The sequence below is a fragment of the Bos mutus genome, chromosome 25 (assembly GCF_027580195.1).
Source record: "Bos mutus isolate GX-2022 chromosome 25, NWIPB_WYAK_1.1, whole genome shotgun sequence".
NCBI classification, from domain to species: Eukaryota; Metazoa; Chordata; class Mammalia; order Artiodactyla; family Bovidae; genus Bos; species Bos mutus.
In genome coordinates this window covers 30,804,122-30,832,039 of record NC_091641.1, presented here as the reverse complement: position 1 = coordinate 30,832,039, position 27,918 = coordinate 30,804,122, and the positions used below count along the sequence as shown (strand labels likewise).

The following is a 27,918-nucleotide window of genomic DNA, read 5'->3' as shown; positions in this document are numbered from 1 at the left end:
TGCAGTGAACTGTGAAGTGGTCCAGGGCATTGCGGGGAAATGGCTGTGTGCGTGCCATCTGTCTGCCCAGCAATCGCTGTGCTGTCTGGGGCCCCCGCAGACAAAACAGTTGCATAGAGCGGTTGAGAGGGAGGGAAGTGAGACCCCACGGAGCCCTCAGGGAAGACTGGGACATAAAATACATGCAGGCACTCTCAATTTCTGGTCTCAGCCTCTGAAATTGTTGGAGTTTTTCAGGGCAGGACACATAGGAACCCAGGATCCCACGAGGGTCTTTGGATCTGATGGACGGAGGTCCTGGCATTAAACAGTTGCAGAAAGAGGAAATACATCCCTCCTCTCTGATTTTCCTCTTTGGACTTCCCAGACAAAACAGCGAGTTCATGCTGTTGCCCAGCTCCTGACGCACGCATCTCAGTGTTCACTCTGAAGCCCTTCTCCCATCAGCTCTTCTCACCACCACAAATAGCTGCTCCATTGTGTTTGGCTCAGAGCTGGAAATTTGTGTGTTTCCTTCCAGAATATGTTGTACTAGGCATGTTTTTAATTTACTTACATGGCATAGTCCTAGCCTCCATCCTTTCACTTTTTTGACTCAGCCTCCTGTTCAGCTCTATTCATGTGGCCGCGTCAGCCTGTCCTTTGCTTCTGTGACTGTTCAGTGTATTTTGGGGAGGACACAACCACCACATTTCACTTGTCCTTTACTCCGGAGATGCCCCCCAGTGGCTCCTGACTGGTCCCCACTCAAAACAGCACAGCCATTGGTCTCCTTGTCCGTGACCCTCAGGGTCCTGTGTGAGAATTTCTCAGGATAGGTGCTCAGGGTGGAATTGCAGGCTGTGTAGTGAACTATAGGACTTCCCTGGTGGCTCAGACGGTAAAGCGTCTGTATATCTTCTATTTATTTTTTCAATTTTATTGAAGTATAGTTGATTTACAGTACACTGGGTCATGTAGTGTACTATATTTAATTTGACCAAATTAATTTGCCAGCCTAAAGAATATGGCTGACAGACCTGAATTGTGACAGCTTCGAAAAAGGAAATGTCTGTGTATTAAATGTCTACCATGGATTGAGAACAGCTGCAGTTTTTGTTTTGCAAACATCGTCTCATTTGATCACATAATAATCCTCTAGGTCCTGTGTGCTAGTCACTTCAGTCATGTCTGACTTTTTTCAACCCCATGAACTGTAGCCCACCAGGCTCCTCTGTTCACAGGATTCTCCAGGCCAGAATACAGGAGCGTGTTGCCATGCCCTCCTCCAGGGGATCTTTCCCACCCAGGGATCAAACCCACATTTGTTAATGTCTCCTGCATTGCCAGGTGAATTCTTTACCCACTGAGCCACCTGGGCTGTGCTGCACGAGTGGAGAAATTGAGGTCCAGAGAGGTGGAGATAACCTGCTCAGGGGTCGCCCAGCTAAGCCGTAGCTGGGGCTGAGCTCAGCTCTGAGTGATCCTTGTGGACACACCATGCTGCTTTCCTAAATAATCCCGGGTCCTAGGTCTTCCTTCCATAAATTTGTGGAAAGCATTCTAAGTTACGGAGCATCTCATTAGATCAGACATCTGAAATTGTGGCCTGTCTTCTGTTTTGTTTGATCCACCTGGACTTTAAATCTTTTATGGTTTTCAATATTTAAAAATCTGGGATTTCACTTTTTAAAAAATCTAGGCGATCTGGGAACAGTGGACCCACTTCCCCACGAGGCAGCAGTTACTGGGATTAAAGCTGCGGCTGTGTCTTTCCTGCTGACCTTGTCCCCACTGGCACCTGTCCTTACCTGTGTTACCCACTGGCCCCTCCCACACTGGAGCTCACAGCTCTGGGAAGAGACACTTGCATGTGGATACAGTCTTTTTTTCCCCCCACTCTTGAGTTTTTCCCAGTGAATGCATGAACCAGCCTTTCCCCCATCCCCACCTCAGCTGTCCAGCCTGCAGGTTGCCTTGGCTGCAAAGTCAATAACAGAGAAAAATGGGCTTTGACTGCGACAGAGCCTTCTGTTCTACTGCTAGGAGATCATTTGTCATGTCCTATCTAGGACCCAGCCTGTGCCAGCGTCACGGAGCGGGGAAGAGACGTTGCAGGCTGTTGCCCGCCTGTGGGCGGACAGGTCCCTGTATCCAGCGCTTCTTGAGCCGCAGAGGCTGCTCTAAAGCTACTGTCCGTAATCCCCCTCCTACTGACGGGCATGGAAGAATGAGACTTATCCAGCCACAATGCATAACGCTGTGCCACAAGGGGAGTTTTTAGAGCTCTGGTATCTGGTTCACCCCATGTGAACTGCAGGGCTACTCTGTTTTTTCATTCCTATGTTCAGCGAAGCTGTAGAAATCCTGCTGTTTATGAATACGTTGACCCTAAGAGCCAGGACAGCAGCACAGTTATGAGCTGAACTCAGACAGACATGGCCCTACAATCCCAGAGCTGTTCCTCCCTAGCTGGGTCACTGTAGGGGAGGTACTTAATTTCTGGGAGCCTCTGTTTCTTCATCTGCATAATGGGAATATTAGTATCTAGTCCATAGAGCTGTCGCAGGGGTCTGTTGAGGTAATTCAGGGGGACACTCCACATAGTGCTCAGCACACAGAAGCTTGGCAATAAACGGTATCACAGTAATTACTATGATGATCATTCTGAGAAGTGCGTGGGAGGAAAGTGTAAATGCACCTGGAGCCCTGGAGGTTGGGGTGGGGGTGCTGCTCCTTTTGTGAAATGGAGACTTGCTTTGCTTCTTGTGTTTGCAGTCCAGGTGTGGGGTGGAGCTCCCTTCATTGCGGGTGGGGGTCGGGATCCGCCTTCTCTTCTGACATTTAGCGTAGTTCACGTACATCACGCGAGTGCCGTGTTACACTCTTCAAACTCTTCCGCGTTGTGTTCCCTCCTTGAGCTGCCCAGCCCTGGGGGTCTGATCTGTTTTCCCCATTTCTGAGTGAGGTATTGTGAGCCATGAGGCTTGTCTGTAGCCTCACTGGGGGCTTTCTGAACAAGAGGAGGAGTGTCTCCTGGATCAATAGGAAGTGCAAGCTTAGATTTGGTGCAAGCCCTAAGCCCCCTGGCGTTTTTCATGAAGGAAGTGTGGGGAGGACTTTGGGGTCTGTGGTGTCTTCTGGAACCTGCCCTTTCTCTTCCCACCACAGGCAGTGTCTCAACCGGAAGCCCTCAGATCCTCGGGGCTGCCGGCAGAGTCACGCATCTTGCTGTGTGTCTTGTCGAAACTCCTATTTCCACAAGAAATGGGAAATATTTTTAAAAATATTTTAAAAATAAGAAATATTTTTATTTATTTTATTATATTTTTATATGGTGAGGGAGGCAGTTCTGTTTTCAGTAGCCCCTTGCCTTCCTGAGGGAGTGGTAGCCTGTGCCACTGATGGAGACAGAGGAGCTGGCTTCACAGTCCAGGCACTGTAGCTCCTCTCCCGGGGATTAAACCTGAACCCCCTGCATTGGAAGGTGAAAGCGAAGTCTTAACCACTGCACCGCCAGGGAAGTCCTCATCAACTCCTTTCTGTTCCTCCCCCGAGTCTCGACTTCTGGGCCTCCTGAACCCCCAGTGCATGCACTCGGTCTCCCCCAGACCCTCTACACAGACTTCACGCCTTACCTCTCCAAAGCCTGACTGCTTCAGTCCACACACACGCCCCACCCCCACCAAAAGGATGTCTTCCGACCCCCCTCAGGCACTCCATCTGGATTCCTTTCCTCCACCCGGCCCCCCACCACAGACCCAGGCTAGAAGTGCCTGCCGATTCCCAGCAGCCCAGCTCAGAGGGCGTGCCACCCCCACTCCAGGAACTCTCCTCCTGCTCTGCCAGTGTCGGCCCTGACCTCCTGGTGGTGTCTACCGAAACCAGGACTTGTCATCTCATCTCGGGGGCCCCCAGCACAGGGTCTGGCCCAGCAGTGTTGGAAGGGAGGGGATCTTGATGGCCACCTCCATGAGGGCAGCCGTCCCATTCTCCTTCTCCAGCCCCTGCTCATCACGGGCCCTGGAATGAGGCAGGCATCCAGGGCAGGTGTGGATGGGCAAGTGGAGGACCCTCCACTCTGCCACTTGGTGGATGCTCAAGTGTATAGATGAGTGAGAGGCCGTTCATGCCTTTAGGCCAAGAACTAGGTGTTTTTCACGCGGACTAACTGGGCATGGCAGGGAAGGCTTCAAGTCAGTGTTTGCTTGGGTGGATAACTTTAACATCCCGGGACTCAGTAAATGTTCCGACCGGGAGACGCTGACCCCCACGGGGCTATGCCTGTTTCCTGTCTGTCTCTGTTCATCCCAGCCCATCACCAGGCTACTTGGTAAATGGTGGCCAGGCTGAGTCACTGGGGGTAAAGTAATTCAACTAACAGGACTGTGCTCCCCTGGCCCGGCACATGGGGCAGTGGCTCTGGTCTCTAAATTAGTGGGTGTCGGTCAAGGCTTAGAACCTGAAATTCTCAGCAAGGATGCCTTAGAGACGCGTGGGCCTTCTTCACCCCTCGCCGCCCTCCCCTCTCCACCAAACTACTCTAAATAAAGGCCTCCTCCCCGCTTCATTCACATCTGGTCCTTCCAGCTGATGAAAGTGGTTTGTCGCTCAGCCGTGTCCCACTCTTTGCAACCCCAATGGACTGCAGCACTCCAGGCTCTTCTGTTTATGGAATTCTCCAGGCAGAATACTGGAGTGGGTTGCCATTTCCTTCTCCAGGGGATCTTCCCAACCCAATTATCGAACCCGGATCTCCTGCATGACAGGCAAGTTCTCTTACCAGCTGAGCTACCAGGGAAGCCTGGTGATTTTCCAGGTCGTCATCCAGCTGATGATTGCCTGGAAGAAAGCTTGGGAAACCAGACTCATTTAAACAGCCAGGCCACGCCTACCTGTTTGGCCCAGATGTGAATGAACATCAGCACCTCTGTCCTGACCTCTGGGGACCCACTCATGGTGTACAGATTAGGAGAGCTTCCTTTTTTAAGTTGCGATTTTATTATTTCCGAGTTAGGCAAGTGAAGATATTTTGTGCGGTTTTGCTAAAAACACCCAATGAGATGCTTATCGAAGGGGCTCAGTGATGTTTGCAAAGCTGCTACGAGGGTCCTTCCTGCCTGGGCTTCATTGCTCTCAGAAGTCCCCGTCCAGCGTGTTTAAAGCAACAGCGACAGGCCTTTTCTCACCTCGGTTTCCCATTAGCAAGTGTGTGATGGTCTCCCCAGAACAGCCCTCCGGCTGTGGTCTTTGGACTCCAGGTGGTTCTCAGAGCAGAACACCCTTTTCTGCCTCTATCTTAGAGTAGAGGGATCTTGGCTTCCAGGGCCGAGTCCTGTCTCCACCCCTCAGCAGTCACGTGTCTGGACACTGCCCCTCGCCCCCACCTCTCTGAATGTCAGCTTCTCTCTCTGACATGGGGATACTAAAATGTATCTATCCCAGTGGGTCTGTGCGAATCCAATAAAGCATTTAATGTACTCAGTCTTCCCAGGTGGTGCTAACGGTAAGGAGTCCACCTGCCAGTGCGGGAGACCTGAGTTCGATCCCTGGATCGGGAAGGGCCCCTGAAGAAGGAAATGGCAACTCACTCCAGTATTCTGGCCTTGAGAATTCCATGGACAGAGAAGCCCGGTGGGCTACAGCCCATGAGGTCGCAAAGAGTCGGACATGGCTGAGCATGCATGCACACACTCAGAATGTTCAGTAAATGTTAATAGTAACACCTCCTCTTCCTGTTGCTGCTGATGCTACTGTAACTATTATAAATCCTGGGAAAGGCCTGCCTACCCCACTGTGCGCTTCCCACACACACTCCCCCCTCCCCACAGCAGACCTTGTGCGCATCTTTATCCTGTGTGTTCCTGGCCTCATCGCACTTTTTGTAATGATCAGCTAGTCTATCTTTTCCATCGACTGTAAGCTCTGTGAAGGCAGGATTCGAGACTGATTTATTCCTTCCCCTGTAGCGCCTGTCTCACAGCAGGCTATCTGTTGCATTAATGAGTGAACTAATTTGTGGCTGGATCATCGAGTAAATGAACGAATGACACCAGCCCATCAGGATGTCCCACCTGGGTTGTCGGCTCTGAAATAGAACTTGAAGTCATTCACTGATGCTGGGCTCCTTGGGAAACTAGTCCTAGAATTGTTCTGGGATTCTCCAGCCAGTGAGGCACTGTCAGATCAGCTGACTTGCCATGGCCTCTCTCGACAGGGCCTGATGCCCTTGATGGACAAGACCTTCTATATATTGTATAAATCACTGCGATATACTTAAATGGGAATGAAGAGGCACTCTGGAAGTGCAGACGGGTGGGGACAGTCCTCTTGGAGAGACGGGGTGTGGTTGAGGAGGCGCAGTTTTAAGGAAGGACCTAGGAAAGAATAGGCTGGAAAGTACAGGGGGCTGGGGGTCTGGTTCCAGGAATGGTGGCTCGTTGTCTTGTTCACATCCTTCCATTGTTTTAAAAATAGCTCTTCTTCATTTGATGGCGTCTTTATCTTCTTGAAGCTCAAAATAAAATTAACCTTTTCAGGAAGGAGAAAAAAAAATACCCCCATTAAAATAGTCCTGAGTATTCTTTTTTACCGTGAGGACTAACTGCCTTTGCTATTCTTAGTCCTCAACCATAACTGACAATAGCATTATGATAAGAGGGCCGGGCAAGATGACTGCAGGGCCACGGGCAGCGAGGACTCATTAAGCGGCCACCAGAGGCGCCTGGCACATTCCGAGAGCTGGGCTGCCATCCAGCCCACTGCCACTGATGCTGCGTGTTGGCGGCAGCCCCAGGAGCACAACCATGATCCATGGCCCTTTAAGTGCTGGCCCCTATCCAGCAGGGCAGGCCCTATGTGGACGCCAGTCTCTTCCCTGGGGGCCAGCTGACCAACAGGGTCCCCGAAGGACCGGCTCCCCATTTTTGCTCTCTCGTTGTCTGCCCCTCACTCCCTGCCTGGGGGGAGTTGGGGACCAGGGAGCCAGCCTGCAGCCACTTCTCTCTATGTCTCTCCCCACTAGGGGGCTTGTCGTCTCTTGTCTGGGCTCATTCTCTCCGGTGGCTTGCCTTGTTTCCCCTAAATCCACCCCCCCACGTTTGTACGTTCTTACAGCAAGTGTTTACGGAGCTGCTGTGATCGCCTGGATGTGGGGTGTGTGTTGATGGGGTTGAGGGTAGGGTAACATGAAGGGAAGTTGGCAGGGCAAGCTGGGCCATGTCGAGAAGGTTCATGTGAGCCACGCTGAGGGCTGCGATGTGCACCCTGGGCTAGGGGGGCAGAGTTCACAGGCATCTCTTCGCATCAGGCTGCCTACAGCCCATTGGCCACCAACAGTCTTTCTAAATGCACTTCCTGCATCCCACCTCCGTCTGCGGCCTCTTTCACGGTCCCTGAGGCTGTGTGCGATCCAACCCCTGCTGCTCCAGCCTCGGCTCCTGGGAGCCACTCAGCCCAGCCCCGCCCCGCCGGCCTCCCTTGTGCCGCTCCCATAAACCGCACTCCTGCCTACAGTCTCCACGTTGCTGTTCCCTCTGCCTCGAATGCCCTTCCTCCACTGAGGGCTCCCACCTAGACCCCTGATGGGTGTCTCTCCTGCAAGAGATGCTGAAGAGCCCCTTTAGGAGTCGGCTCCTCAAGTGAAACCCTGTCTGTTTCTCACCCGAACTTCCCTTGCGCTCCCCTGCTCACCTCTGGAAGGCGGCCTCCCAGCACTTGCCCTGCCTGGGCACTACTGTCTGCCAGTCTGTCCCCACCCCGTGCCCAGAGACACTCCCTGAGGAAGGCATCCTGGCTGAACATCCAGAGACATCAGCATCCATCGCAGAGACTGGCAGACAATGCTGGCCACCAGGCGCTTAGCGTAAGCTATCCCAAATGACATAGACACCATCCTTACCCCATTTTGCAGATGAGGAACCATAGCTCCAGTGGTTTAGCCGCTGCACAGTAGAGCCAGCAAGTAGCAGTGCAAGCTGTTTTGGAAGGTCACCTTGAATGTGATCACCTGGAACGTGATTGTCTCGCTGGGTGGATCTTAGATGGGTCTGTGGTGTCTTGGGCAATCCCATGTGGCACAGAGTTGGGTCCCCACAGACGCTGGCTGGGACGGTGGCCCTGTGCTTCAGCTTTCGAGGGCCACTTCTCAGGAGAGGCCAGGAACCTGCACGGGATGCAGCTCCCTCTGTCTGTGCTCAGTTATGTCCGACTCTTTGTGACCCCATGAACTGTAGCCCTCCAGGCTCCTCTGTCCATGGGACTCTCCGGGCAAGAATACCGGAGTGGGTTGCCGTTTCCTTCTCCAGGGGATCATCCCGACCCAGGGATCAAACCAGTGTTTCTGTGTCTCCTGCGTTGGCAGGTGGATTCTTTACCACTGTGCCACCTGGGAAGCCCCTACACCCTGGTGTTCATGTTTTTAGGCTACACAAGCCCACTAGCAGCTTGCGGTGAAAAGGCACCACCATCTGTACCTTTGGTCACTTCAGTTCAGTCGCTCAGTCGTGTCCAACTCTTTGTGACTCCATGGACTGCAGCACGCCAGGCCTCCCTGTCCATCACCAACTCCCGGAGCTTACTCAAACTCATGTCCACTGAGTCGGTGATGTCATCCAACCATCTCATCCTCTGTTGTCCCCTTCTCCCGCCTTCAATCTTTCCCAGCATCAGGGTCTTTACAAATGAGTCATTTCTTCACATCAGGTGGCCAAGGTATTGGAGTTTCAGCTTTAGTATCAGTCCTTCCAGTGAATATTCAGGACGGATTTCCTTTAGGATGGACTGGTTGGATCTCCTTGCAGTCCAAGGGACTCTCAAGAGTCTTCTCCAACACTACAGTTCAAAAGCATCAATTCTTTGGTGCTCAGCTTTCTTTATAGTCCAACTCTCACATCCATACGTGACTACTGGAAAAACCATACCCTTGACTAGATGGACCTTTGTTAGCAAAGTAGTGTCTCTGCTTTTTAATATGCTGTCTAGGTTGGTCATAACTTTTCTTCCAAGGTGTAAGCGTCTTTTAATTTCATGGCTGCAGTCACCATGTATAGTGATTTTGGAGCCCAGAAAAATAAAGTCTGTCACTGTTTCCCGGTCTGTTTGCCATGAAGTGATGGGACCAGATGCCATGATCTTAGTTTCCTGAATGTTGTTTTAAATCAGCTTTTTCACTCTCCTCTTTCACCTTCATCAAGAGGCTCTTCAGTTCTTCTTCACTTTCTGCCACCAGGGTGGTGTCATCTGCATATCTGCGGTTATTGATATTTCTCCTGGCAATCTTGATTCCAGCTTGTGCTTCATCCATTCCAGCGTTTTGCATGATGTACTGTGCATATAAGTTAAATAAGCAAGGTGACAGTATACAGCCTTGACAAACTCCCTTTCCCAATTTGGAAGCAGTTTGTTGTTCCATGTCCATTTCTAACTGTTGCTTCTTGACCTGCATTCAGATTTCTCAGGAGGCAGATCAGGTGGTCTGGTATTCCCATCTCTTGAAGAATTTTCCACAGTTTATTGTGATCCACACAGTCAAAGGCTTTGGCATAGTCAGTAAAGCAGAAGTAGATGTTTTTCTGGAACTCTCTTGCTTTTTCAATGATCCAGCAGATATTAGCAATTTGATCTCTGGTTCCTCTGCCTTTTCTAAATCCACCTTGAACATTTGGAAGTTCACGGTTCACGTACTATTTTGAGCATTACTTTGCTAGCGTGTGAGATGAGTGCAATTGTGCAGTACTTTGAACATTCTTTGGCATTCCTTTTCTTTGGGACTGGAATGAAAACTGACCTTTTCCAGTCCTGTGGCCACAGGACTTTTGGTCAGAACTTCACTAATCCCGAGGGGGAATCTGATCTGAACCAGACTGCATTCAACCTGCTGGAGAATTGCCAGCTTTGTTCTAGGATGGACTCCACCCTTAAAAAAAAAAATTCCATAAGCAGTAGGCACATTTGAAAATTCAGATGTTCGAATACACACTAGGTATGAGGTAACACCAACACATTATCGTTCACCTTGTTAGAGGTGACCGCAGTGTTGTGGCACAATAGGAAAATGTTCTTAGTGTTTTAGAAATGCACCCTGGAGTGTTTAGGGGTAAAACATCATGGTAGCTATAATTTAAGACAGCTTAGCAAAAAGGTGAAAATGATGAAATATGGGAAAGGGTTAAGACTTTATTAGATAAAGGGTCATGAGGGTTTATTATACCATGCACTCTACTTTCTGCCATAATTTGGAACTTTGATAGTGAAAAACGAAATGACAGTCCCGGGAAAGACTGAGGTATTCTGAGATCTTTGCAGCCTCACCGAATCCTGCTGAGTCGTGTGTGGCCACTCAAGGCGTCCAGACCCCCAGATGAGATTGAGATCTGAGGACAGTGTGTCCAGGCAAAGGCTCGTGGTCTGAGGACAGCCCGCGCCATCCTAGCCCTATCCCCATCATTCCGGTGTGACCGGCTTCCTTCTGCTACAACCGACGGGCAAGTGCAAGTGTAAACTGTGTATTGACTGGGAGACGCCTTGGGGTTTAAAAGACCCATAGATTTTTCTTCTGTAAATTGAAGAGTGTCTTCAGAATTGAAGGCAGCTCTCCCTTGCTCATCGGCCAATGACCTGGGACCCTACTGAGCTGCCTCCAGGTCCTGAGACCTTGGACAATTTCCCTACCCTTCCCGAGCCTCCACTGTGCTGGAAATATGCGGCGCTGGGAAAGCGCTGAGCGCAGAGCAGGCATGAAGACTCCACAAATACCTGTCTCTTGTTCTGAACAGCTCAGTAGAAATTGCTCAGCAGTCAGACTCAGATTGCTACCATGCAGGGTTTTATTAGAAGCTGGCTGGGGTTTCCTGGGACTGGAGAGCTCGAGGATTCAGTGCGTGGCAAGAATGTGGGATTCCTCCAGGTGGTAACCTTTCTGCCAAGCCCCTGTTGGCCCTGGGACCTGGGCCAGCAGAAGCCCTAGTGAAAACAGGCAGATTTGAATCCTGGGTGGGATCCTCTGACCTTCATTTGAGGGTCCTCCTGTCCTCCCCTCCCAGGACTGTATAGCCCAGCACAGCCCCACAAGCCGCACGGGGAGCCATCCCCACCCTCCTTGGTGCTCAGAGAGTTCTGAGCATCCTTCCTCTGAAAAAGGAGGAATCCCCATGAGTTCTTCCGGGACTGCTGAGCCCCTTTCTTGCCTTCCTGCCACAAAGCCTTTCAAGCCGTCCTTGAGGGTTTCTTGCGCAGATTACAAACCAGGCCTGAGTGGCTCCGTTCAGTATTAACCTGGAATATTAATCACCTTCCCAAGGAGGAGGATCTAATTGCTTATGATGGGTTGAAACTTGGAGACTGCGGAGCAGACCTAGGCATCAGACGGGTGAGCGGAGCCCGAGTGGCTGAGCTTGGGGCGAGGACCCGCGGTTCTCCTGGCCTGATGCCTCCTGCCCCCACTGCACGAGATTCCAGCCCCAACCTGGGACCGTGCTGGCAATCAAGTTGGATGGCCAGCCACAGTGTTGGAGCACCATTTCCCCTGGAGAAACATCCCACTGAGGCACTACATCAGAGGGTGGCTCTGGGAGAAAAGACCTTGCTGTGACTTTGAAGCGGCCCCCAGGGGGCAACAGATGCTCTGTGTTCCTTCCTCCCTGCTGGCATCCAGAGGAGGGCTGCAGATGAAACTCAGGGCACCCCGTAAAATCTGAATTTCAGATAAACAGTGAATAATTTCCAAGTCTGAGTGAGTCCCAAATATTATATGGAAAGGTTTTATTGTATAGCCATACTTGAATACCGAAAAATTATTGAGTCATGAATTATTGAATATGGAGTTATGAATACTGAAAAATTCATTGTTTATCTGAAATTCAGATTTCACCGGGCATCCTGTCTTTTTATTTGCTAAGCCTGGCAGCACTTAAGAATCTCCCGGCTGCGCTTGGGTTCCTGGCAGGGCCTTGTCGGGACAGGGCTTGTCCTCAGGTGTCTCTGAGAGTGTGGGCACCTCCTGCAGACTTCCAGAGCCCCAGGCTGGCTGGGGCAGTTGGCGAGGGGGCGATGAGTGTCCTGCTTTTGGTGTGAGGCCTCGTGGGCGAGCAGCCCAGCCTCGCTCTGGGCCACTGTTCCCTCCTTTGTCATGTGAAACTCATCAGAGAGTGCGTCTTGTGTCCCTGTGAGGATGAGTAACCCTGTTCCTCCCATCCCTTTGCTCTGCTGTGCCTGTTCACCCCACTCAGCCTCCAGTCTGGAAGAAGCATCGCTTCCTCAAAGGAGGATGTCCCCCACCCCCAACGCGGGCTCGGTTTCCTTGTTCCAAACCAGCCCCCTCTCCCCCCCACCCCCCAGCCAGTTCAGAGGCATATGAGCAGGTGGGGCTCTGGGATCTGTGGGGCCCATGGCAACAGGCAGATGTAGGGCCCCTCATGCCGAAATTATTTAGATTTTCAACATGGGGACAGCACGTCACCACACGGGTCCATGTTCTCACCCTGGGGCACGCCTGGAAGCCAGCCCTGCCTACGAGGGCCAGGCAGACATGGGGGTGTGAGCCAGGAGGATTCTGAATGTGGACCTGGGGCCCTGTGCCTACCTCGGGGCCACACCAAGCAGACCCCCACCCCTGGAGTGGCCCTGGGAGTGGGGCCGTGTCACTACGTCTCCTAGTTTCTCAGAAAGGGTGGAATTTGTTTATTAATGAAATCTTTCTTAAATAGTGGTGACTGATTCCAATTTCAGAAAATTCCCGTGAAGGCAAAATTAAGCACCCCCTCTGGAGGGAGGCACACTACGTGTGATGAGTGACGCTGTGTGCTGACCTGTGTGGTCACTGGGTTTATTTATCTCCTCCAGCAGGGCCACCGCAGGGACCCTTTGTGTTCATGGTCTATCCCAGATCCCAGTGCCCTGCTTGGCACATTGCAGGTGCTGAGATTTCATTCGTTCCTGGGAATACAATGTAGGAAATTTCATGAACCTGCATTGCCCCCACTTAGCAGTAATAGTGGGGCTTCCCTTGTGGCTCAGATGATAAAGAATCTGCCTACAATGCAAGAGACCTGGGGTTTGATCCTTGGGTTGGGAAGATCCCCTGGAGAAGGGCATGGCAACCCACTCCAGTATTCTTGCCTGGAGAATCCCATGGACAGAGGAGCCTGGGCGATTACAGTCCATGGGGTTGCAAAGAGTCAGACACGGCTGAGTGACTAACACACACACACACACACACACACACACACAACAGTAGTAGCATCATGAGCATCTCCCCTGTTGCTAAGTGTGGTCACACGTGTAAAGCCTGAGGCACACTTGCACTCGCTCTGGGTAAAGAAGATTGTTGGTCGCGTGTTCTCTGGGCGGTTGAGGAAAGCAGAAAGCATACCTGAGGATGCCTGTCTGTCTGTCTTCCCAGGACGCCAAGTTTGTGGAGGAACGCAGGAAGCAGCTGCAGACCTACCTGCGCAGCGTCATGAACAAAGTCATCCAGGCAGTCCCTGAGTTTACCGCCAGCCCCCAGAAGGAGACCCTGACCCAGCTGATGCCCTTCTTCGTGTGAGTACCGGTCACGTGCTCCGCCCAGTGCGGCCTGCCTTCTCCTCTGAGGTTACACTGCGGCGCCTGTGTCCTGGACACCCCAGGAGACCCGAGGGGGCGAGCCTGCAAGTCAGCATTGTTGATTCGAGGCTTCCCAAAATTCAGAACTCTGCAGTTTCGTCCTTTGGTACATTTTGATCACAGGAAGGATTGCAGCCTACAGGTGTCCCGGAGTTAAAGTAGTCTCTCTCAGACTTTCTTAGCATGTCAGCAGTGAACCCAAGGAAACTTCTTGAAAGACTCCCACTGGTGCCAACTTAGATTACTTTCATATTTGTATGACTTAAGTATAAGCCAACTTAAAACTAGGTACATAGACCTTGTTATTACAGGTCGTATACAAGTAAAAGCAAAAAAGATGTTTACGTATTAGACACTTAGAACATTATCACAATTCTGAATCGTCGATTAACACAGTGGCCACTGCTTTTTATGAAACCAAGTCTTTGCTCACAGTGATATGCAGAAGAAACTTGGCTTCTCCCAAGCTTGCCACATACCTTGCTGGTGATCCACATGCTGACCCCACCTGCCCCGGACCCAACTTTCCTTGGGTCACGTTGCTGGAGAACATCTGTTTGAGCCACACTTTGGGGCCGGTGGGCCTCACTGCCTTATTGCTGATTATTCCCCATAGTCCTCATCCATCTCTCATCATATCAAGACATCTGCATGCTTGGATTCAGGGAACCCAAACAATGAAGCTGCTCTTAGTTTTTATTGAGTCTTCAGATGCTAGAGAAGATAATTATACTCCACCCTTGAATCACACGGAGGTAAGAAGCACCAGCCTCCCTCCCAGTTGAAAATCTGTGTATAACCTTTCACTCCCTCCAAACCTAGCTGCTCATAACCTACTATTGACCTTACCTACGACACAAACAGTCAGATAACACATATTTTTGGGTGTCTACATTTATTTTATCCATTTATGACATTCCTAGCTTTTTCTTAATTTTTTAGTATTTCTAGACTATGCAGTTTATCTGCGAGTTTTTAAATCATTGCAAACCTTCAAAAATCTTTCTAATATGTCTATTGAAAAATATCTGTATATAAGTGGACCCGCTCAGCTCAAACCCATGTTGTTCAAGGGTCAACTGTATATGATTTCTAAAATGTTGTCATTGCAGTGGAAACAATAGACCTAAGGATCCATATAGCAAGCCCATGGGCCTCTGAAAGTAGGTTGGGACTTGTCATTTGATAAAGACTGGTTTGCTGATAATACAAGAGTTTCCCTGGAGCTCTTCAAAATGGGTGTGCTAAGGGTTCGTGGATCTGTTTTGTCTTAACAGTGATGCTATAACTCAAAATGGGGCTTATTTCTGCTTCTGTGTGTGGGGAGTATCTTTGGCTTCACACTTTCTGGAATTTCCAAGTTGAATTTCCAACCAGAGAGACATTGGCAGGACTTACCTGCTCCATGAAATTAAAAGATGCTTGCTCCTTGGAAGAAAAGTTATGACCAACCTAGACAGCATATTAAAAGCAGAGACATTACTTTGCCAACAAAGGCCCGTCTAGTCAAAGCTATGGTTTTTCCAGTAGTCAAGTATGAATGTGAGAGTTGGACTATAAAGAAAGCTGAGTGCCGAAGAACTGATGCTTTTGAACTGTGGTGTTGGAGAAGACTCTTGAGAGTCCCTTGGACTGCAAGGAGATCCAATCAGTCCATCCTAAAGGAAATCAGTCCTGAATATTCATTGGAAGGACTGATCCTTAAGCTGAAACTCCAGTACTTTGGTCACCTGATGTGAAGAGCTGACTCATTAGAAAAGACCCTGATGCTGGGAAAGATTGAAGACGGGAGAAGAAGGGGACAACAGAGGATGAGATGGTTGCATGGCGTCACCGATTCAATGGAAATGAGTTTGAGTAAGCTCTGGGAGTTGGTGATGGACAGGGAAGCCTGGCGTGCTGCCTTCCATGGGGTCATAGAGTCGGACACAACTAAGCAACTGAACTGAACTGAACCTGCTCCAGGCTTTGAAACTGAAGCCAAATCCGCTTACTCGCATCCTTCTAATTGTTTTAGGACCTTTATGAGAAGATTCAGTTGTTCTCTGCTATCTCTGATAAAAAAGATGTCTCCCCCTCCACCCCTCCAAATAGAATACACCATATGGTATTTTTCTTTCATTCTATTATTTGTGCCACTAGGGGCTTGGTTTTGTTTTGAAAACACCACTACAGTTCATGAGAGGAGGCCCCCTTCTTTTCTTTTTAAACATTGCATATTGTATGTACTTGGCTGTGCTGGTTCTCAGTTGCAGAATGTGGGATCGCTGTGAGGGATCCAGTTCCCTGACCAGGAATGGAACCCAGGCCCCCTGCTTTGGAAGCACAGAGGCTTAGCCATTGGACCATCAGGGAAGCCCCCCTTCTTTTAAAGGCAGCCCCCTGGCCTGTGATGAATACTGGAAATCAAATTCTCACTGAGTCATGTGTGTTTGGATCAGATTTCCTGGTGAAAATGGAGTCCAAGACATGGTCCTAAGACCCTGATGTTACAAAAGGCTGCCCACCTCAAGTGTGAGAATAGGCTGCCTCATAGGGTGAGCTGGTGCCCCCACTGCTGGGGTGGGTGGTCCAGGCAGTTCTGGTAGAGCGTGCACCAAACTCCAGCCTGTGGAATTATGACAACTGCCTGTTAACACAGGAGCGTCTTGGTGTGTTGTGCAGTCCCAGCCACGCTGGCTGCCATCGATCACAGCTGAGAAATAAAGCTCTGTGCCCAATTAGCATGGAGAACGTGGGGTTCCATTGCATGGGCTTTAAAACATACAAAAGAGACTGTGGCAAATGACACAATATTGACACGAGACCCTGGACTCAACCTTGGTCTCAAATCCAGTTGATATCAAACAGCTTTCCTTGCAGTTCCACCGCTCGCTGCCCTCTCCTCCTCTGTCATTTTGAAGTCAGATGGTGCTACAGGTTGGAACTTGCAGATCATTTCATGAGGGGGTGACAGAAGGCAAGCCTCACCCTGCTCTGTCCTTGCCAGTGACCTCCATGTCATCATGTCCTGTCTCTGCATCCTTCTAGAAGACAGCAGGCCTGCTATCTCAGCTCAGAAGCTCACTCTGAGAGAGTCCCAGTTAAAAAGCGTCTATCTCAACTAAGGAAATAAACCCCCCTCCCCAAAGCAAGATTATTCTTAGAATCTTGACAGATTTCCTTGGGTCTTTCCTTTTTTATTTGATTTTATTTATTTATTGGCTGTACTGGGTCTTTGTTGCAGCGTGCGGGCTTCTCTACGTGCAGCATGTAGGCTTCCCTAGTACGGTGCATGGGCTTAGTTGCCCCTTGGCACATGGGATCTTAGTTCCCTGATCAGGGATCAAACCCATGTTCCCTGCATTGGAAGGCATATTCTTTACCCCTGGTGGTGGTGGTTGTTCACTCTCAGTCACGTCCGACTCTGCGACCCCATGGACTGCAGCACGCCGGGCTTCCCTGGCCTTCACCATCTCCCAGAGAGACTGTGTTCCCACTGGACCACACCTGGCTGAAGTCGCACAGTGCTGCCCTGTCCCCACCGATCCCCCCCCCCCATCCCTGGACACTGAGCCGACTTCCCTGCCATTTGCTGTTAGCGTTTGGGTGGTTTTTTACCCACAGTCACTCGTATTACCTGCCTGGCCCGGGAGACACTCGATTTTGCAGTGCTGGCTCTGACCCGCTGCTCAGCCATGTAGGTTCCGGCTGTGAGGCGCCCGCGGTGCATTGCTCACCCTCTGTGCTCCCAAGTGTGTTCCATGAGCTCGTCACTGCTAAGCATCCGTCAAGATGGTCCCTTTCCCATGAGGGGCAGGAGGGTGAAGGGAGGCAGGGGATTAAACCTAGCAGGTAGAGTTTGCTCATTTTTCTTCACTGAAATCCTTCAAACGTTCAGGGCTGTGCAGGGCTGGCATCCAGTATTGCATGGCACCCGCTTTTACACACACTGTTCCGCTTCGTCTTTCCTGTTTAACGTGTCAGTATTTCACTCTTCTGCAAGGGGCAGCATGACTTCCAAGGATTCTGCCATCTGCACACGTCTGAGAGCTGAGGAATCAGCAGGTTGAATTCTTTTTTCTCCAGATCTCTCTGCCTCCCATTGACTTCCTGGCTAATGCCAGCAGCAGTCGGAATTAGAAAGTAGGACAGTAGAAAGTGGGCCGTCTCTTTTCCATTTTGAACCCTTGTGTGTGCCTGGCCCACGTGGAGATTTGAGCCTGCCCCCAAAACCAGCGAATAGACAACACACCCTAATACCCTCTTCCTTTGGGGGACCCCACGTTGTTTGCATCCTCCTGGCTTTTTGGAGGGACAGGCAGACCCCAGGACATGACACGTGGCAGATGTGAGCAGTTACTTTGGGAAATGTCGCGTGCTCCTTGGAAGGTGCATTAACGCAGGGGGCGGGATCGTGGATTCCAAGAAGTCATTCTGCAGAACCGGACCGCAGCTCCATGAAGACTTCAGTGATTTGCGGTGCTGTTGTGAAGCGTGTTATTAAGATGTTTTTCTGCAGAATACTTCAGCCTTGGGAAATGCACCGTGTTCTGTCGCTCCATGGAGGGAGAGGAAGAGTTCCGGGGGTGGGAGCAGGAGTAATGTAGGGCACAGCACACCCTCCCCACCGGATTCTCGGCAGAAAACACGGTTGATGTTTTCCCCACTCCCCGCCCCCATCTGCTGCCACATTTACTCTCAAAGCTGTTAAACATATTTTTTGCTGAAATAGGAGCTGCCACGTTCTCCCTGCGAGCGGGAGGTTTGGCTCGGGGTTGAGATGTTTCAGCCTGGGCGCCTCCAGGATCACGTGGAGCCCAGAGGACATGCCGCTCTGCCAGGGGCCACTCACAGGAGCCATGCGGTTCCTTCCCAGGACCCTGGGCTCACACTGCTTTTGGGGACTGGCCCAAATCTCCCAGGCCAGAAAAGAGTGAACACCCCATTCAAGAAGTCTCACTCTTGAGGCCAGACTGGCAGACTGGTGAGATGTGGGTCATGCTTAAAATGAAATATCCGTGTGAGTGATTTGTGATGAGCAGATGAGTCTGAGACCCCCAGTGTCCAAATGGAGAGTGTGGGGATTTGGGCGTCACTGCTGTTCCCCACTAGCTCTGCCACGGAGGAGGAGGGTGATCTCAGGCCAGGATGCAGCCTCTTGAGTCTTAGGTTCCTTTTGTGTGAAATGGGAGGAGAGGTATGGATGCAGGATGGTAGGTGAGAGCGGAACTCAGCCGCTTCTCTGTGTCAACTGCAGCTGATGACGAGACTTGTGAGAAAGACCAGGAGAGACTCCCCACAAAAACCCTACGGACATTTCCCTGTCTCTCTTCATCCATCCATCATCTATCCATGTCTACAGGTAAAAAACTGAGTCCCAGGAAATTTAACTGGTTTGCCTAAGGTCCTGGTGAGAGCAAGTCGCAGGTCAGAGCAAGGGTCCAGTGCGCTGCCCTGAGCCGCAGGGACGCTGAGTGCCCAGCACATAGTGTGTGCTCATGAAACGCTAACTGGTAACATGACTGTTTCTGGAAGTCCGCCTCCCCCTCTCCTTCCCCACCGGGATCTCGCATCTAGACACAGTGACTCAGGGAGAAACCGTGTGCACCAGCTGGGCTCTGGCTTTCTGTGGACTCTGAGAGCCCATGGCAGCGCTCCCTCTAGGGACCAGGCCTTTCCTCCAATAAGACACCCCATCCCTCAGAAGCTCATTACCTGGAGGTCTCTCCAGGGGGACCCACCACCCCGTCGCCTGGAGAGATGACATGCAAAATGCCGCTTCATCACCTCCGTCTGCTGGCCTGTGGAGGGGCTGTGTCGAGGGATGCAGAGAAAGTGCAGTCCCCCAGAGTACCGGCCCTCCAGTCCTCTGCAGGACTCCTGCCCACGGAGCTCAGAACAGATGACTCTTTCTGAAGATGACGAGGGTGACAGCTACTCTTCTCTGTGAGTCAGATGGCCCCCCTACCCCCCACACATCCCACCAGTGACAGTAATTATGTTTCACTCCTGCCGTTTCTTTCTGTTGGGTGGTGAAGAGGGGTGAGATCAGCTTCACAAAGCTGATGATGGTGCAGCTTTTACAAGTCCGGGAAAAGTGGGGGAGCCTGGCACACCTCCAGGGCAGAAACACTGCTGAGCAGATACATGGAAGACCCTCATCAAAGGGACTTCTGTTAAGCAAACAGCCCTGTCATCCACTCAGTGTTTACTGACCACCTGCTAAGGACTCAACAGGCACTGGGGGTGTAATAGCGAACAAAACAGAAAAAAAGAGCATAAACCACCTTAATGGAGTCAAGAGAGATGGAGAATGGACAAATAAACATGTCATATGCCGCTAAACAAGAAGGTCTCTGAGGAAAACTAACAAAGAGACTAGAGAGTCCCAGTCACGCAGGTAGTGTTTCCACGAGATGGTTGGGGAAGGCCTCTCCGAGGGACAACCTTGTGAATTTCCGAGGGAAATTAGAGGGAACAGTGAGTGCAAAGGCCCTGAGGCAGGAGCGAGCCCAGTGTGTCGGATGAGGCCAGTGTGGCCAGAACAGAGAGCAGGAGAACGAGGCTGGAGAGGTCACCAGGGTTGGATCACACAGGGCCTTGGAGGCCGTAATAATGACATCAGGATTTACTCCAACCTGAAGGGGTTGGGGCAGGAGTGCGACGTGACCTGCTTTACGTTTTTGCATCCTCACTCTGGATATAGATTAGAGAATAGAATCAGGGTGGGGGCGAGGGGAGGCAGAGGGGGAGGCTTTTGTAGGGTCCAAACAGGAAGAGGTAGTGGCTTGACCAGAGTGATGAGAAGAACCGTGTGAAGGGTGATTGGACCCCAGATACATTTGAGGGCTGGCTCTTGGGGTTGAAAGAAGAGGATTATGACATGCTTGAGGTCCTAACAGACCAGGCAGGTGTGCAGATGCTCTGTGTTATTACGTACAGATAACCCTGTATTCTCTGGTGGCTTTCCTGGTGGCTCAGATGGTAAAGAATCCACCTGCAATGCGGGAGACCTGGCTTCAGTCCCTGGATGGGGAAGATTCCCCTGGAGGAAGGCATGGCTACCACTCCAGTATTCTTGCCTGGAGAATCCCCATGGACAGAGGAACCTGGCAGGCTACAGCCCAGAGATTGCAAAGAGTCGGACACGACTGAGCGACTAAGCACAGCACAACGCTGTATTCAGGTCACAAGCACCTACATGACTCCATGTAGGCGTCTGGGGTGGTAAGTAGGTTGGTGGGGAGTATCACCACACAGATGACTGAGACAGGGCCCCAGGCCTCAGGGTCAATAGGTGTCCAGGTCATGCAGTTACTCCAAGGCAGCGTTTTTTTTCCTTCTTTCCCAAGCTCATTCACCAGGAAATTTGCAGAGTGCCTGGGTAGATGTCAGACTGTCCCATTTGTAGCCCCACTCTACTTCGGACTAGCCATGTGGCCCTGGGCAGCTCACCGAAGCCCTTCCAGCCCTCAGCGTCTTCCTCTGTACAGTGGCAAGGTTCCCAGCACCCTCTCGTGGGGCCAGCAGGGTTCCACGTGCACGTCGAGCTCTTAGAATGGCACCTCGCACATAGTAAGCCCTGTATGTGCGTAACTATTTTTTACCAGCAGAAAGGGAGCACGGGAAAAGGAGTCTGGGGAGCAGACGTTTTGGAGGAAGTGATAAAATCATGGTATTAAAAAAAAATCCTGAAGCACTACAGAAAGATATAAGAAGGAGAAGTAAACATCACACCCCACTCCACTGTGTGTCGGGCCCCCCACTCTCCGCGATCGCTGTCAAGTTTCTTATGTAACTTTGCAGAAAGCATCGATACTTATGTAAGCCAAAGCCGGGCTCCAACCAGCCCTCTGTAGTTTGCCTTTTTAATTTAATAAAGCTGGCTCATTCCCTTTGAAAGCTACAGAATACTCAGTGCAATGGCTGTTTCATAATTTATTTTACCATCGCTCCATCTGAACGCTTAAGAGGTTTCCAGATTTGGCTCCCTCAAACAGTATCGCCAGAAAGGTTTCAAGTAGATGTACAAAGTTTTGGCAGGTAGATCTGTGGGACTGATCTTTCGAAGTGGTTCTGGCTCTGAGGGCAGGCACATGTTTGAATATTGACAGGTATCACTAACCGCTACCACTCATACCGGTTTGATATGCACCATTCTGTTAGACATGAAGAGAGAGATGTGTTTTTCCCCCCCTAGATGTGCAGAACAGCTGAAAAGCTCAGAGGCCCCCTGTCTCCACTGCAGAGTACAGGGCACTGCCCTTGTGGTCAGGACGCCCTGGGGAGCAGGGCTGGGAGCTCAGAAGTCTCGAGCTAGTTGCCGTGTTGGTCTCCAGGAAGGGAGTCCTTGCAGGTCTCTGAGCTCAGGTCTGTGCTTCAGGAGGATCCTACTGGCAGCCGGGGATGGGGCGTGAGCGCTAGGGAGACAGGGCATGGTGCTTTTATAAGAGCCCAGAGAAAAGGTGGGAGGGCCTACACCAGACGATGCCAGGATTTTTTTCCATGTTTTTTAAATTAATGAATTTATTTTAACTGGAGGATAATTACTTGACAATGTTGTGATGGATTTTTGCCGTACATTGACATGAATCAGCCACGGGTCCACGTGTGTCCCCCCATCCTGAACCCCTCCCACGTCCCTCCCCACCCCATCTCTTGGAGTTGTCCCAGAACACCGGCTTTGGGTGCCTTGCTTCATGATGCCAAGATTTTGACGCTAAATATCTGGGTGGGTGATGATCAAGGGGACAAAGGAGAAACTGGTTTTGGAGTAGATGAGAGTGTGGGGTGTTGAGCTTAGAGATGGTCTCTGTGGGGTCCAGAAGGCAAGAGAGGAAGGTGAGTGTCTCCTCGGATGGCAGCCTCTGGACTTGGTATCAGCTGTGAGTTCCTGCCTGCATTTCTCAGGAAACATATTTCTCTCCAGATCTCAAGAAAAACAGGAAATCAAGAAAAAGTATGATGATTCTTCTGTGAAAATTAAAGCGTAACAGTCAACATCCCTGGTTGAAGGAATCCATGTTAATGAGGCAAAAGCAAGAACAGGAGGAGCCACATGTGGAATTGAGGGCCAAGGTCAGTGGTTCTAGGAACCAGGACAGGAGCTTGTAGGAGAGAAAGGGTCATGATCTCATTAGTCATTCTTGCCTTCAGCTGATGCTGTCATAAGTAGTGTGTCTGTGGCTCTGCCTACTGCAAACAATGAATTATTCTTGCAAATAAAATAAATACTAACAAGTTTATTGCATAAAATCACTGCAGATGGTGACTATAGCCACAAAATTAAAAGATGCTTACTCCTCGGAAGAAAGCTATGACAAACCTACATAGGATATTAAAAAGCAGAGATATCACTTTAATGACAGAGGTCTGTATAGTCAAAGCTATGGTTTTTCCAGTAGTCATGTACAGATGTGAGAGTTGGACCACAAAGAAGGCCAAATGCCAAGGAATTAATGTTTTCAAATTGTATTGGAGATTCTTGAGAGTCCCTTGGACAGGGAGATCAAACTGGTCAATCCTAAAGGAAATCAACCCTGAATATTTGTTGGAAGGACTGATGCTGAAGCTGAAGTTGTGATACCTTGGGCCACTTGATGTGAAGAGCTGACTCATTGGAAAAGACCCTGATGCTGGGGAAAGATTGAGGGCAAGAGGTGAAAGATCATGAGATGATTGGATGCCATCACCAACTTATTAGACATGAGTTTGAGCAAACTCTTGAGAAATAGTGAAGGATAGGGAAGCATGGTGCAGTCCCTGGGGTCACAAAGAGTTGGACACTTAATGATTGTACAGCACCGTACTTGATGTGAATGGCATCCCAAGAAATAAGTTTCAGAGGCACAAAATGTCCTTAAATTGCCTGTTTTAACACAGGACTCTCATAGATTCATACATTGCATTATTATCTGAACAGGACTCCTTAGTGTTCACTAGCATTTCCTGATTTGAATATTTGATCTAGGCTATGATTCTTTGTGAATTACCTCTGAACTTACTATTTCTTCCTTATTGAGCAGATCATGGTAGAGTTCCACAATAAAGAGTAAATTGTATGAAGAATGTTGGGACTATTTTAAGAATAACTTGTGATTTGGGGGATGAATTTCCAAGAAAACACTCAGGAATTACTCTGCAATCCCTAAGACTCATCTCTTTCAGGATTTTGGCAACCCTTCTTGGGAGACAATTTCTGGGCACGAACTTGGGAATGGGGGTCATGGTGCTGGGGTAGGGCCCTCAGGGAAATAGGGTGAACAAGAGGAGGTGACAGGGAAGGAACTGCAACAGATTGGGCCAGGAGCCAGCAGAACAGATAGAAGGCAGAAACCTGGAGAAAGCTGGGTCAGGGTTGCCAGGGGAGAGAGCATTTCCCAAAGAAGGCTTCCTCTGTGTGAACAAGCTGCCAAATTCACACCTAGTCCCAGAGCAGTAAGAATAGCAAGCTGTCCTCCTTCCTTGCTGCCAAGTTGGCTGAGGAGCACAGAGCATGTGGCAGAGCACAACTGTGGTGGCGTCCCTGCCACCCGCGTCAGGGGAGGGCACATGAACAAGGCATCGAGGGCAGCAGGGGTGGAGCGCCTAGGAGATCCCCAGCTGCCTGGTTGGCCTGGGGTTTTGAGGGGGGTGCAGTGGGCAGTCAGTTCCACAGCTCTGCTTAGAAACGTGTGCCTTTGACCGGCAGGACTCTCTCTGCAGTGACCTTTCAGGACCTGGTAGCTGTCCAAGGTGCTGGAGGACTATTGGCCTAGTCTCGCAGGTTGGGGCAGTTCATTCTGATGTGGAGCCCCTTGCAGAGTTCAAAGCCTCCACCTGGGGATTCAGCCCTGGTGGCTTTGTGGCCGGTGTCTGGCCATTATTTCAGAAATCATGACCCTTTGGGGCCCTGGATTCTCTAGCGACTCAGACATTAGAGAATCTACCTGCAATGCAGGAGACCTGGATTCAATCCCTGGGTTGGGGAGATCCCTGGAGAAGGAAACGGCAACCCACTCCAGTGTTTTTGCCTGGAAAATTCTATTGACAGAGGATCCTGGTGGGCTACAGTCTATGGGGTTGCAAAGAGTTGGACGCAACTGAGCAGCAATCTCTTTCAATAACTGATCAGATAGAGGTCAGCTGGGATTGCAGAACCTTTGGCTCCTTTTCTGATACACTGGTGCTTCATTTGGATTTGGGGATTACCAGTTGGCACTAGTGGTAAAGAATCTGCCTGCTAATGCAGGAGATGTAAGAGACATGGGTTCAATCCCTGGGTTCGATCGGGAACATCCCTGGAGGAGGGCATAGCAACCCACCCCAGTATTCCTGCCTGAGAAATCCCATGGACAGAGGAGCCTGGAGGGCTACAGTCCACAGAGTCGTAAAAGGGATTGGCAGGACTGAGCAAATGAGCACATTTGGATTTGATGGGGCAAAGCACTGATGTCTCATCCCCGGTTCAAAATGGCTTTTTTCCCATTGCCGCCTTCGTCGTTGTCTCTTAGCTTCTGCTTCTTACCCCACCGTTATTAATCAGGTGGTTATTGGGAGAGGAGGGAGTTCCCCACCAGCACTGGCACCCTAATTGGGACAGATATGCCACCCTCCTTGTTTCTGTGACCTTTCACCATCTTGCTTATGGAGGTTTGCACCTTACATCATCTGGGATCAACAGAGCAGACAAACACCCCGAGTGTATCCCTGTCGACTGGACTATGACCACAGCAAACTCGGATACCAATAGGGTCCAGGCAGGTCTTGTACGTGAATTAAGCCAGTGAGCTGTGTTAATAGGGAGGTATGGGGTGTGGAACTCAAGTGCATCAGGCCCGCCTCAGCCTGGTTGATCACCACTGAGACCACAGGTTGGTGGTCTGTGGACTTTCCAAGAGATGGCAGATGCCCATGTCTTGATGTGAAATCTGACTCTTAAATTAGTTGGCAGCTAGTTTGTTTGTCTGTGGTCCAGACACAACAGCTGTGGGCTGCATGTGGCCCACTGTATTCACGCTCCTTCTGGAGCCCAAAGGGCCTGCTTTAGACGAATCTGTTTAAAACCTGAAGAAATATGGGGTAGAAGCAGGCAGTGACCTACTCAGGCAGTCACAGAGGACAGTGACAATAGGATAACAGCCAGGGTTGCTCTGAACCCAGATGCTCAGGACACAGCGGCCCCTGCAGTTCTGATTGAGGCCTGGTGAGTGACGAGCCCACTGGGACAGGCCTTAGGCAGTAGACATCAGCTCAGCTTCCAAGAGCAGCCCATCAGGCCTGTCTGCTTCCACAGTGAAGAAGGTACCGTGTTCCCAGAGAGGGGCCTTGACCAGCCACATGTTCAGCTCCTCCAGACAAGGTGCCTGCCAGAGCCTCCCACGTCTTCTCCAGGGCAGTTCTCTTGTTTCTTATCTTTGTGTAACCATAGGCCATCCAACCCAGGTCTCTTGCATTGCAGACAGACGCTTTACCTTCTGAGCCACCAGGGAAGCCTTGTGTAACCACAGGCCATGCTTATTTACCTGTAAAAAGAACACGGCCAGTAATTATGTGGTTTTACTCCTAGCAAGAGGAACATGGATCCTTGGAGTACAGTTACCCTTCCAGGGAATTGGTCACAGGTTATTAGGGTTGATATGTTATTGACAGGTTGTTAGGTTCATGGACAGAGGAACCTGGCGGACTACAGTCCATGGGACTGCAAAGAGTCGGACACAACTGAGTGACTAACCCTTATTAGGATTGCAAAGGAAGTGTGGTCATCTCACCTGTTAAGTTCAAGAAACATACTCTCTTCGTGGGTACGATTTACCTGAAGGGCTTTTGTGCAGAGAAGCTTTTTACTATGATTGTGTTTGTGCCTGTGTGGCTCCTTTTTTTTTTAACTTGCTGCCCCTACCCATCTAACTCTTGTTGTGTCTCCTCCTGCCTCTAACACCATGGTTCTCAACTAGGGACATTATGCCTTCCTCCCCAAGCCCGGGGACAATTGGTAATGGATAGAGACGTTTTTGGTTATCACACCTGTAAGAGGCGGGGGGCTAGAGTCTAGTGGGGGGAGGCCGGGATGGTGCTCAGCATCCTACAGTGCACAGGACAGCCCCACAGGAGAGAGCCACCTGACCAGGTATCAGCCCCGCTCCAGCCCAAGAAGCTGGTCTGTCATTGGGTCTTTTTTTTGCCTGCACTGGGTCTTCACCATGTGTGTGTAGGCTTTTCTCTAGTTGCAGCGAGGCAGGGGTGACTTCATTGTGCTGTGCAGGGTTTTCTCTTGTGACACAGCACAGGCGCTAGAGCACGCAGGTTTCACGGGCTCAGTAGTTGGGCATGTGGGATCTTCCCAGATCAGGGATCAAACCTGTGTCCCCTGTATTGGCAGGTGGATTCTTACACCCTGGACCTCCAGGGACATCCCTGTCATTGAATCTCGTTTAGCAAGCTGCAAATCCCTCAGGTCCCATGGCTGAGAGAGAGGTAAGAAGACCCCAGGAAATGGGCCAGGAGCTGTTCTCTCATTAAGTCCTCATATCTGCCCTCTGAGGTTGGGGTTATTGTTCCCATTTTTCAGATGAGGAAACGGAGCCTCTGACAGTGACAGGACCTGCCATAGTCTCACAGCTAGAGGTGGTGGAGTGAGGAGTGTAAGCTGGGTTTCTGTGGTTTGGCAGTCTCCACTCTGTGTCACAATTCCATCAAAATGAAAAACATGATAAAGCATTCCTAAGTATCTTCTGATGGGCTGTCACCAAGTTCAGGATTCTAATTGTGGGTTATCCACACCCCAGGAAGTAAGCCTGGCTTTGTCACACTCATCACTGTCCACTTGTCTCTCCTCTGGCGGGGTGGGGGTTGGGGGGGTGGTCTCTGGCATGGGTTCGGGCCACCGCTTTAAACCTTTCTGCACCGTAGCTTCTTATACCATGCATATCTGTTCTAGGGCCGCTGCTTGGTGCTGTCCAAGGGCCTACCCATCTCTGCCTCTTTGGAGTTAGCTCCCAAAGTAAATGTTGTGGAAAGAAAGGGAAAATGGGGCTGAGGGTTCGGAACTCATGAGGGCTTTGACCCAGTTGCAAAAAGCGGTCTTAGATACCCGCTCCTCAAGCACCTCACACCCCTCCCATCCCTTCCTCAACCGGTTTGCTCACAAGCCTCAGCCCTTTCTTGTTCGTCAATCTAATACACCCAGGATGTTTTAACTGGGCCAGAAGGGTAAACCAAAGTCCTGCTTGGGCCCTGGGAACTCTCCTTTGAACACACCATCTGCTGGCTTAGCAAGCATCACTCAGAAGATAAAGCGGGTCACAGGCTGCTGAGCGAGAACAGGGTGCCTTGTTTTTATTTTTCTTTTTCACATGTGAGAACTTGCTGTGACAG

The 27,918-nt window shown here is 50.5% G+C and overlaps 1 protein-coding gene across 3 annotated transcripts in view; it reads left to right on the top strand.

The window, feature by feature from the left end:
* The window catches only part of SNX29 (sorting nexin 29), a 591,844-nt gene that overhangs the window by 514,238 nt on the left and 49,688 nt on the right, over window positions 1-27,918 (top strand). For all 3 annotated transcript variants that reach the window (XM_070363126.1, XM_070363128.1, XM_070363127.1), the window contains one exon: window positions 13,379-13,518. In XM_070363126.1, the coding sequence (XP_070219227.1) occupies window positions 13,379-13,518 (140 nt within the window). The remainder of the gene's footprint in view (window positions 1-13,378; window positions 13,519-27,918) is intronic.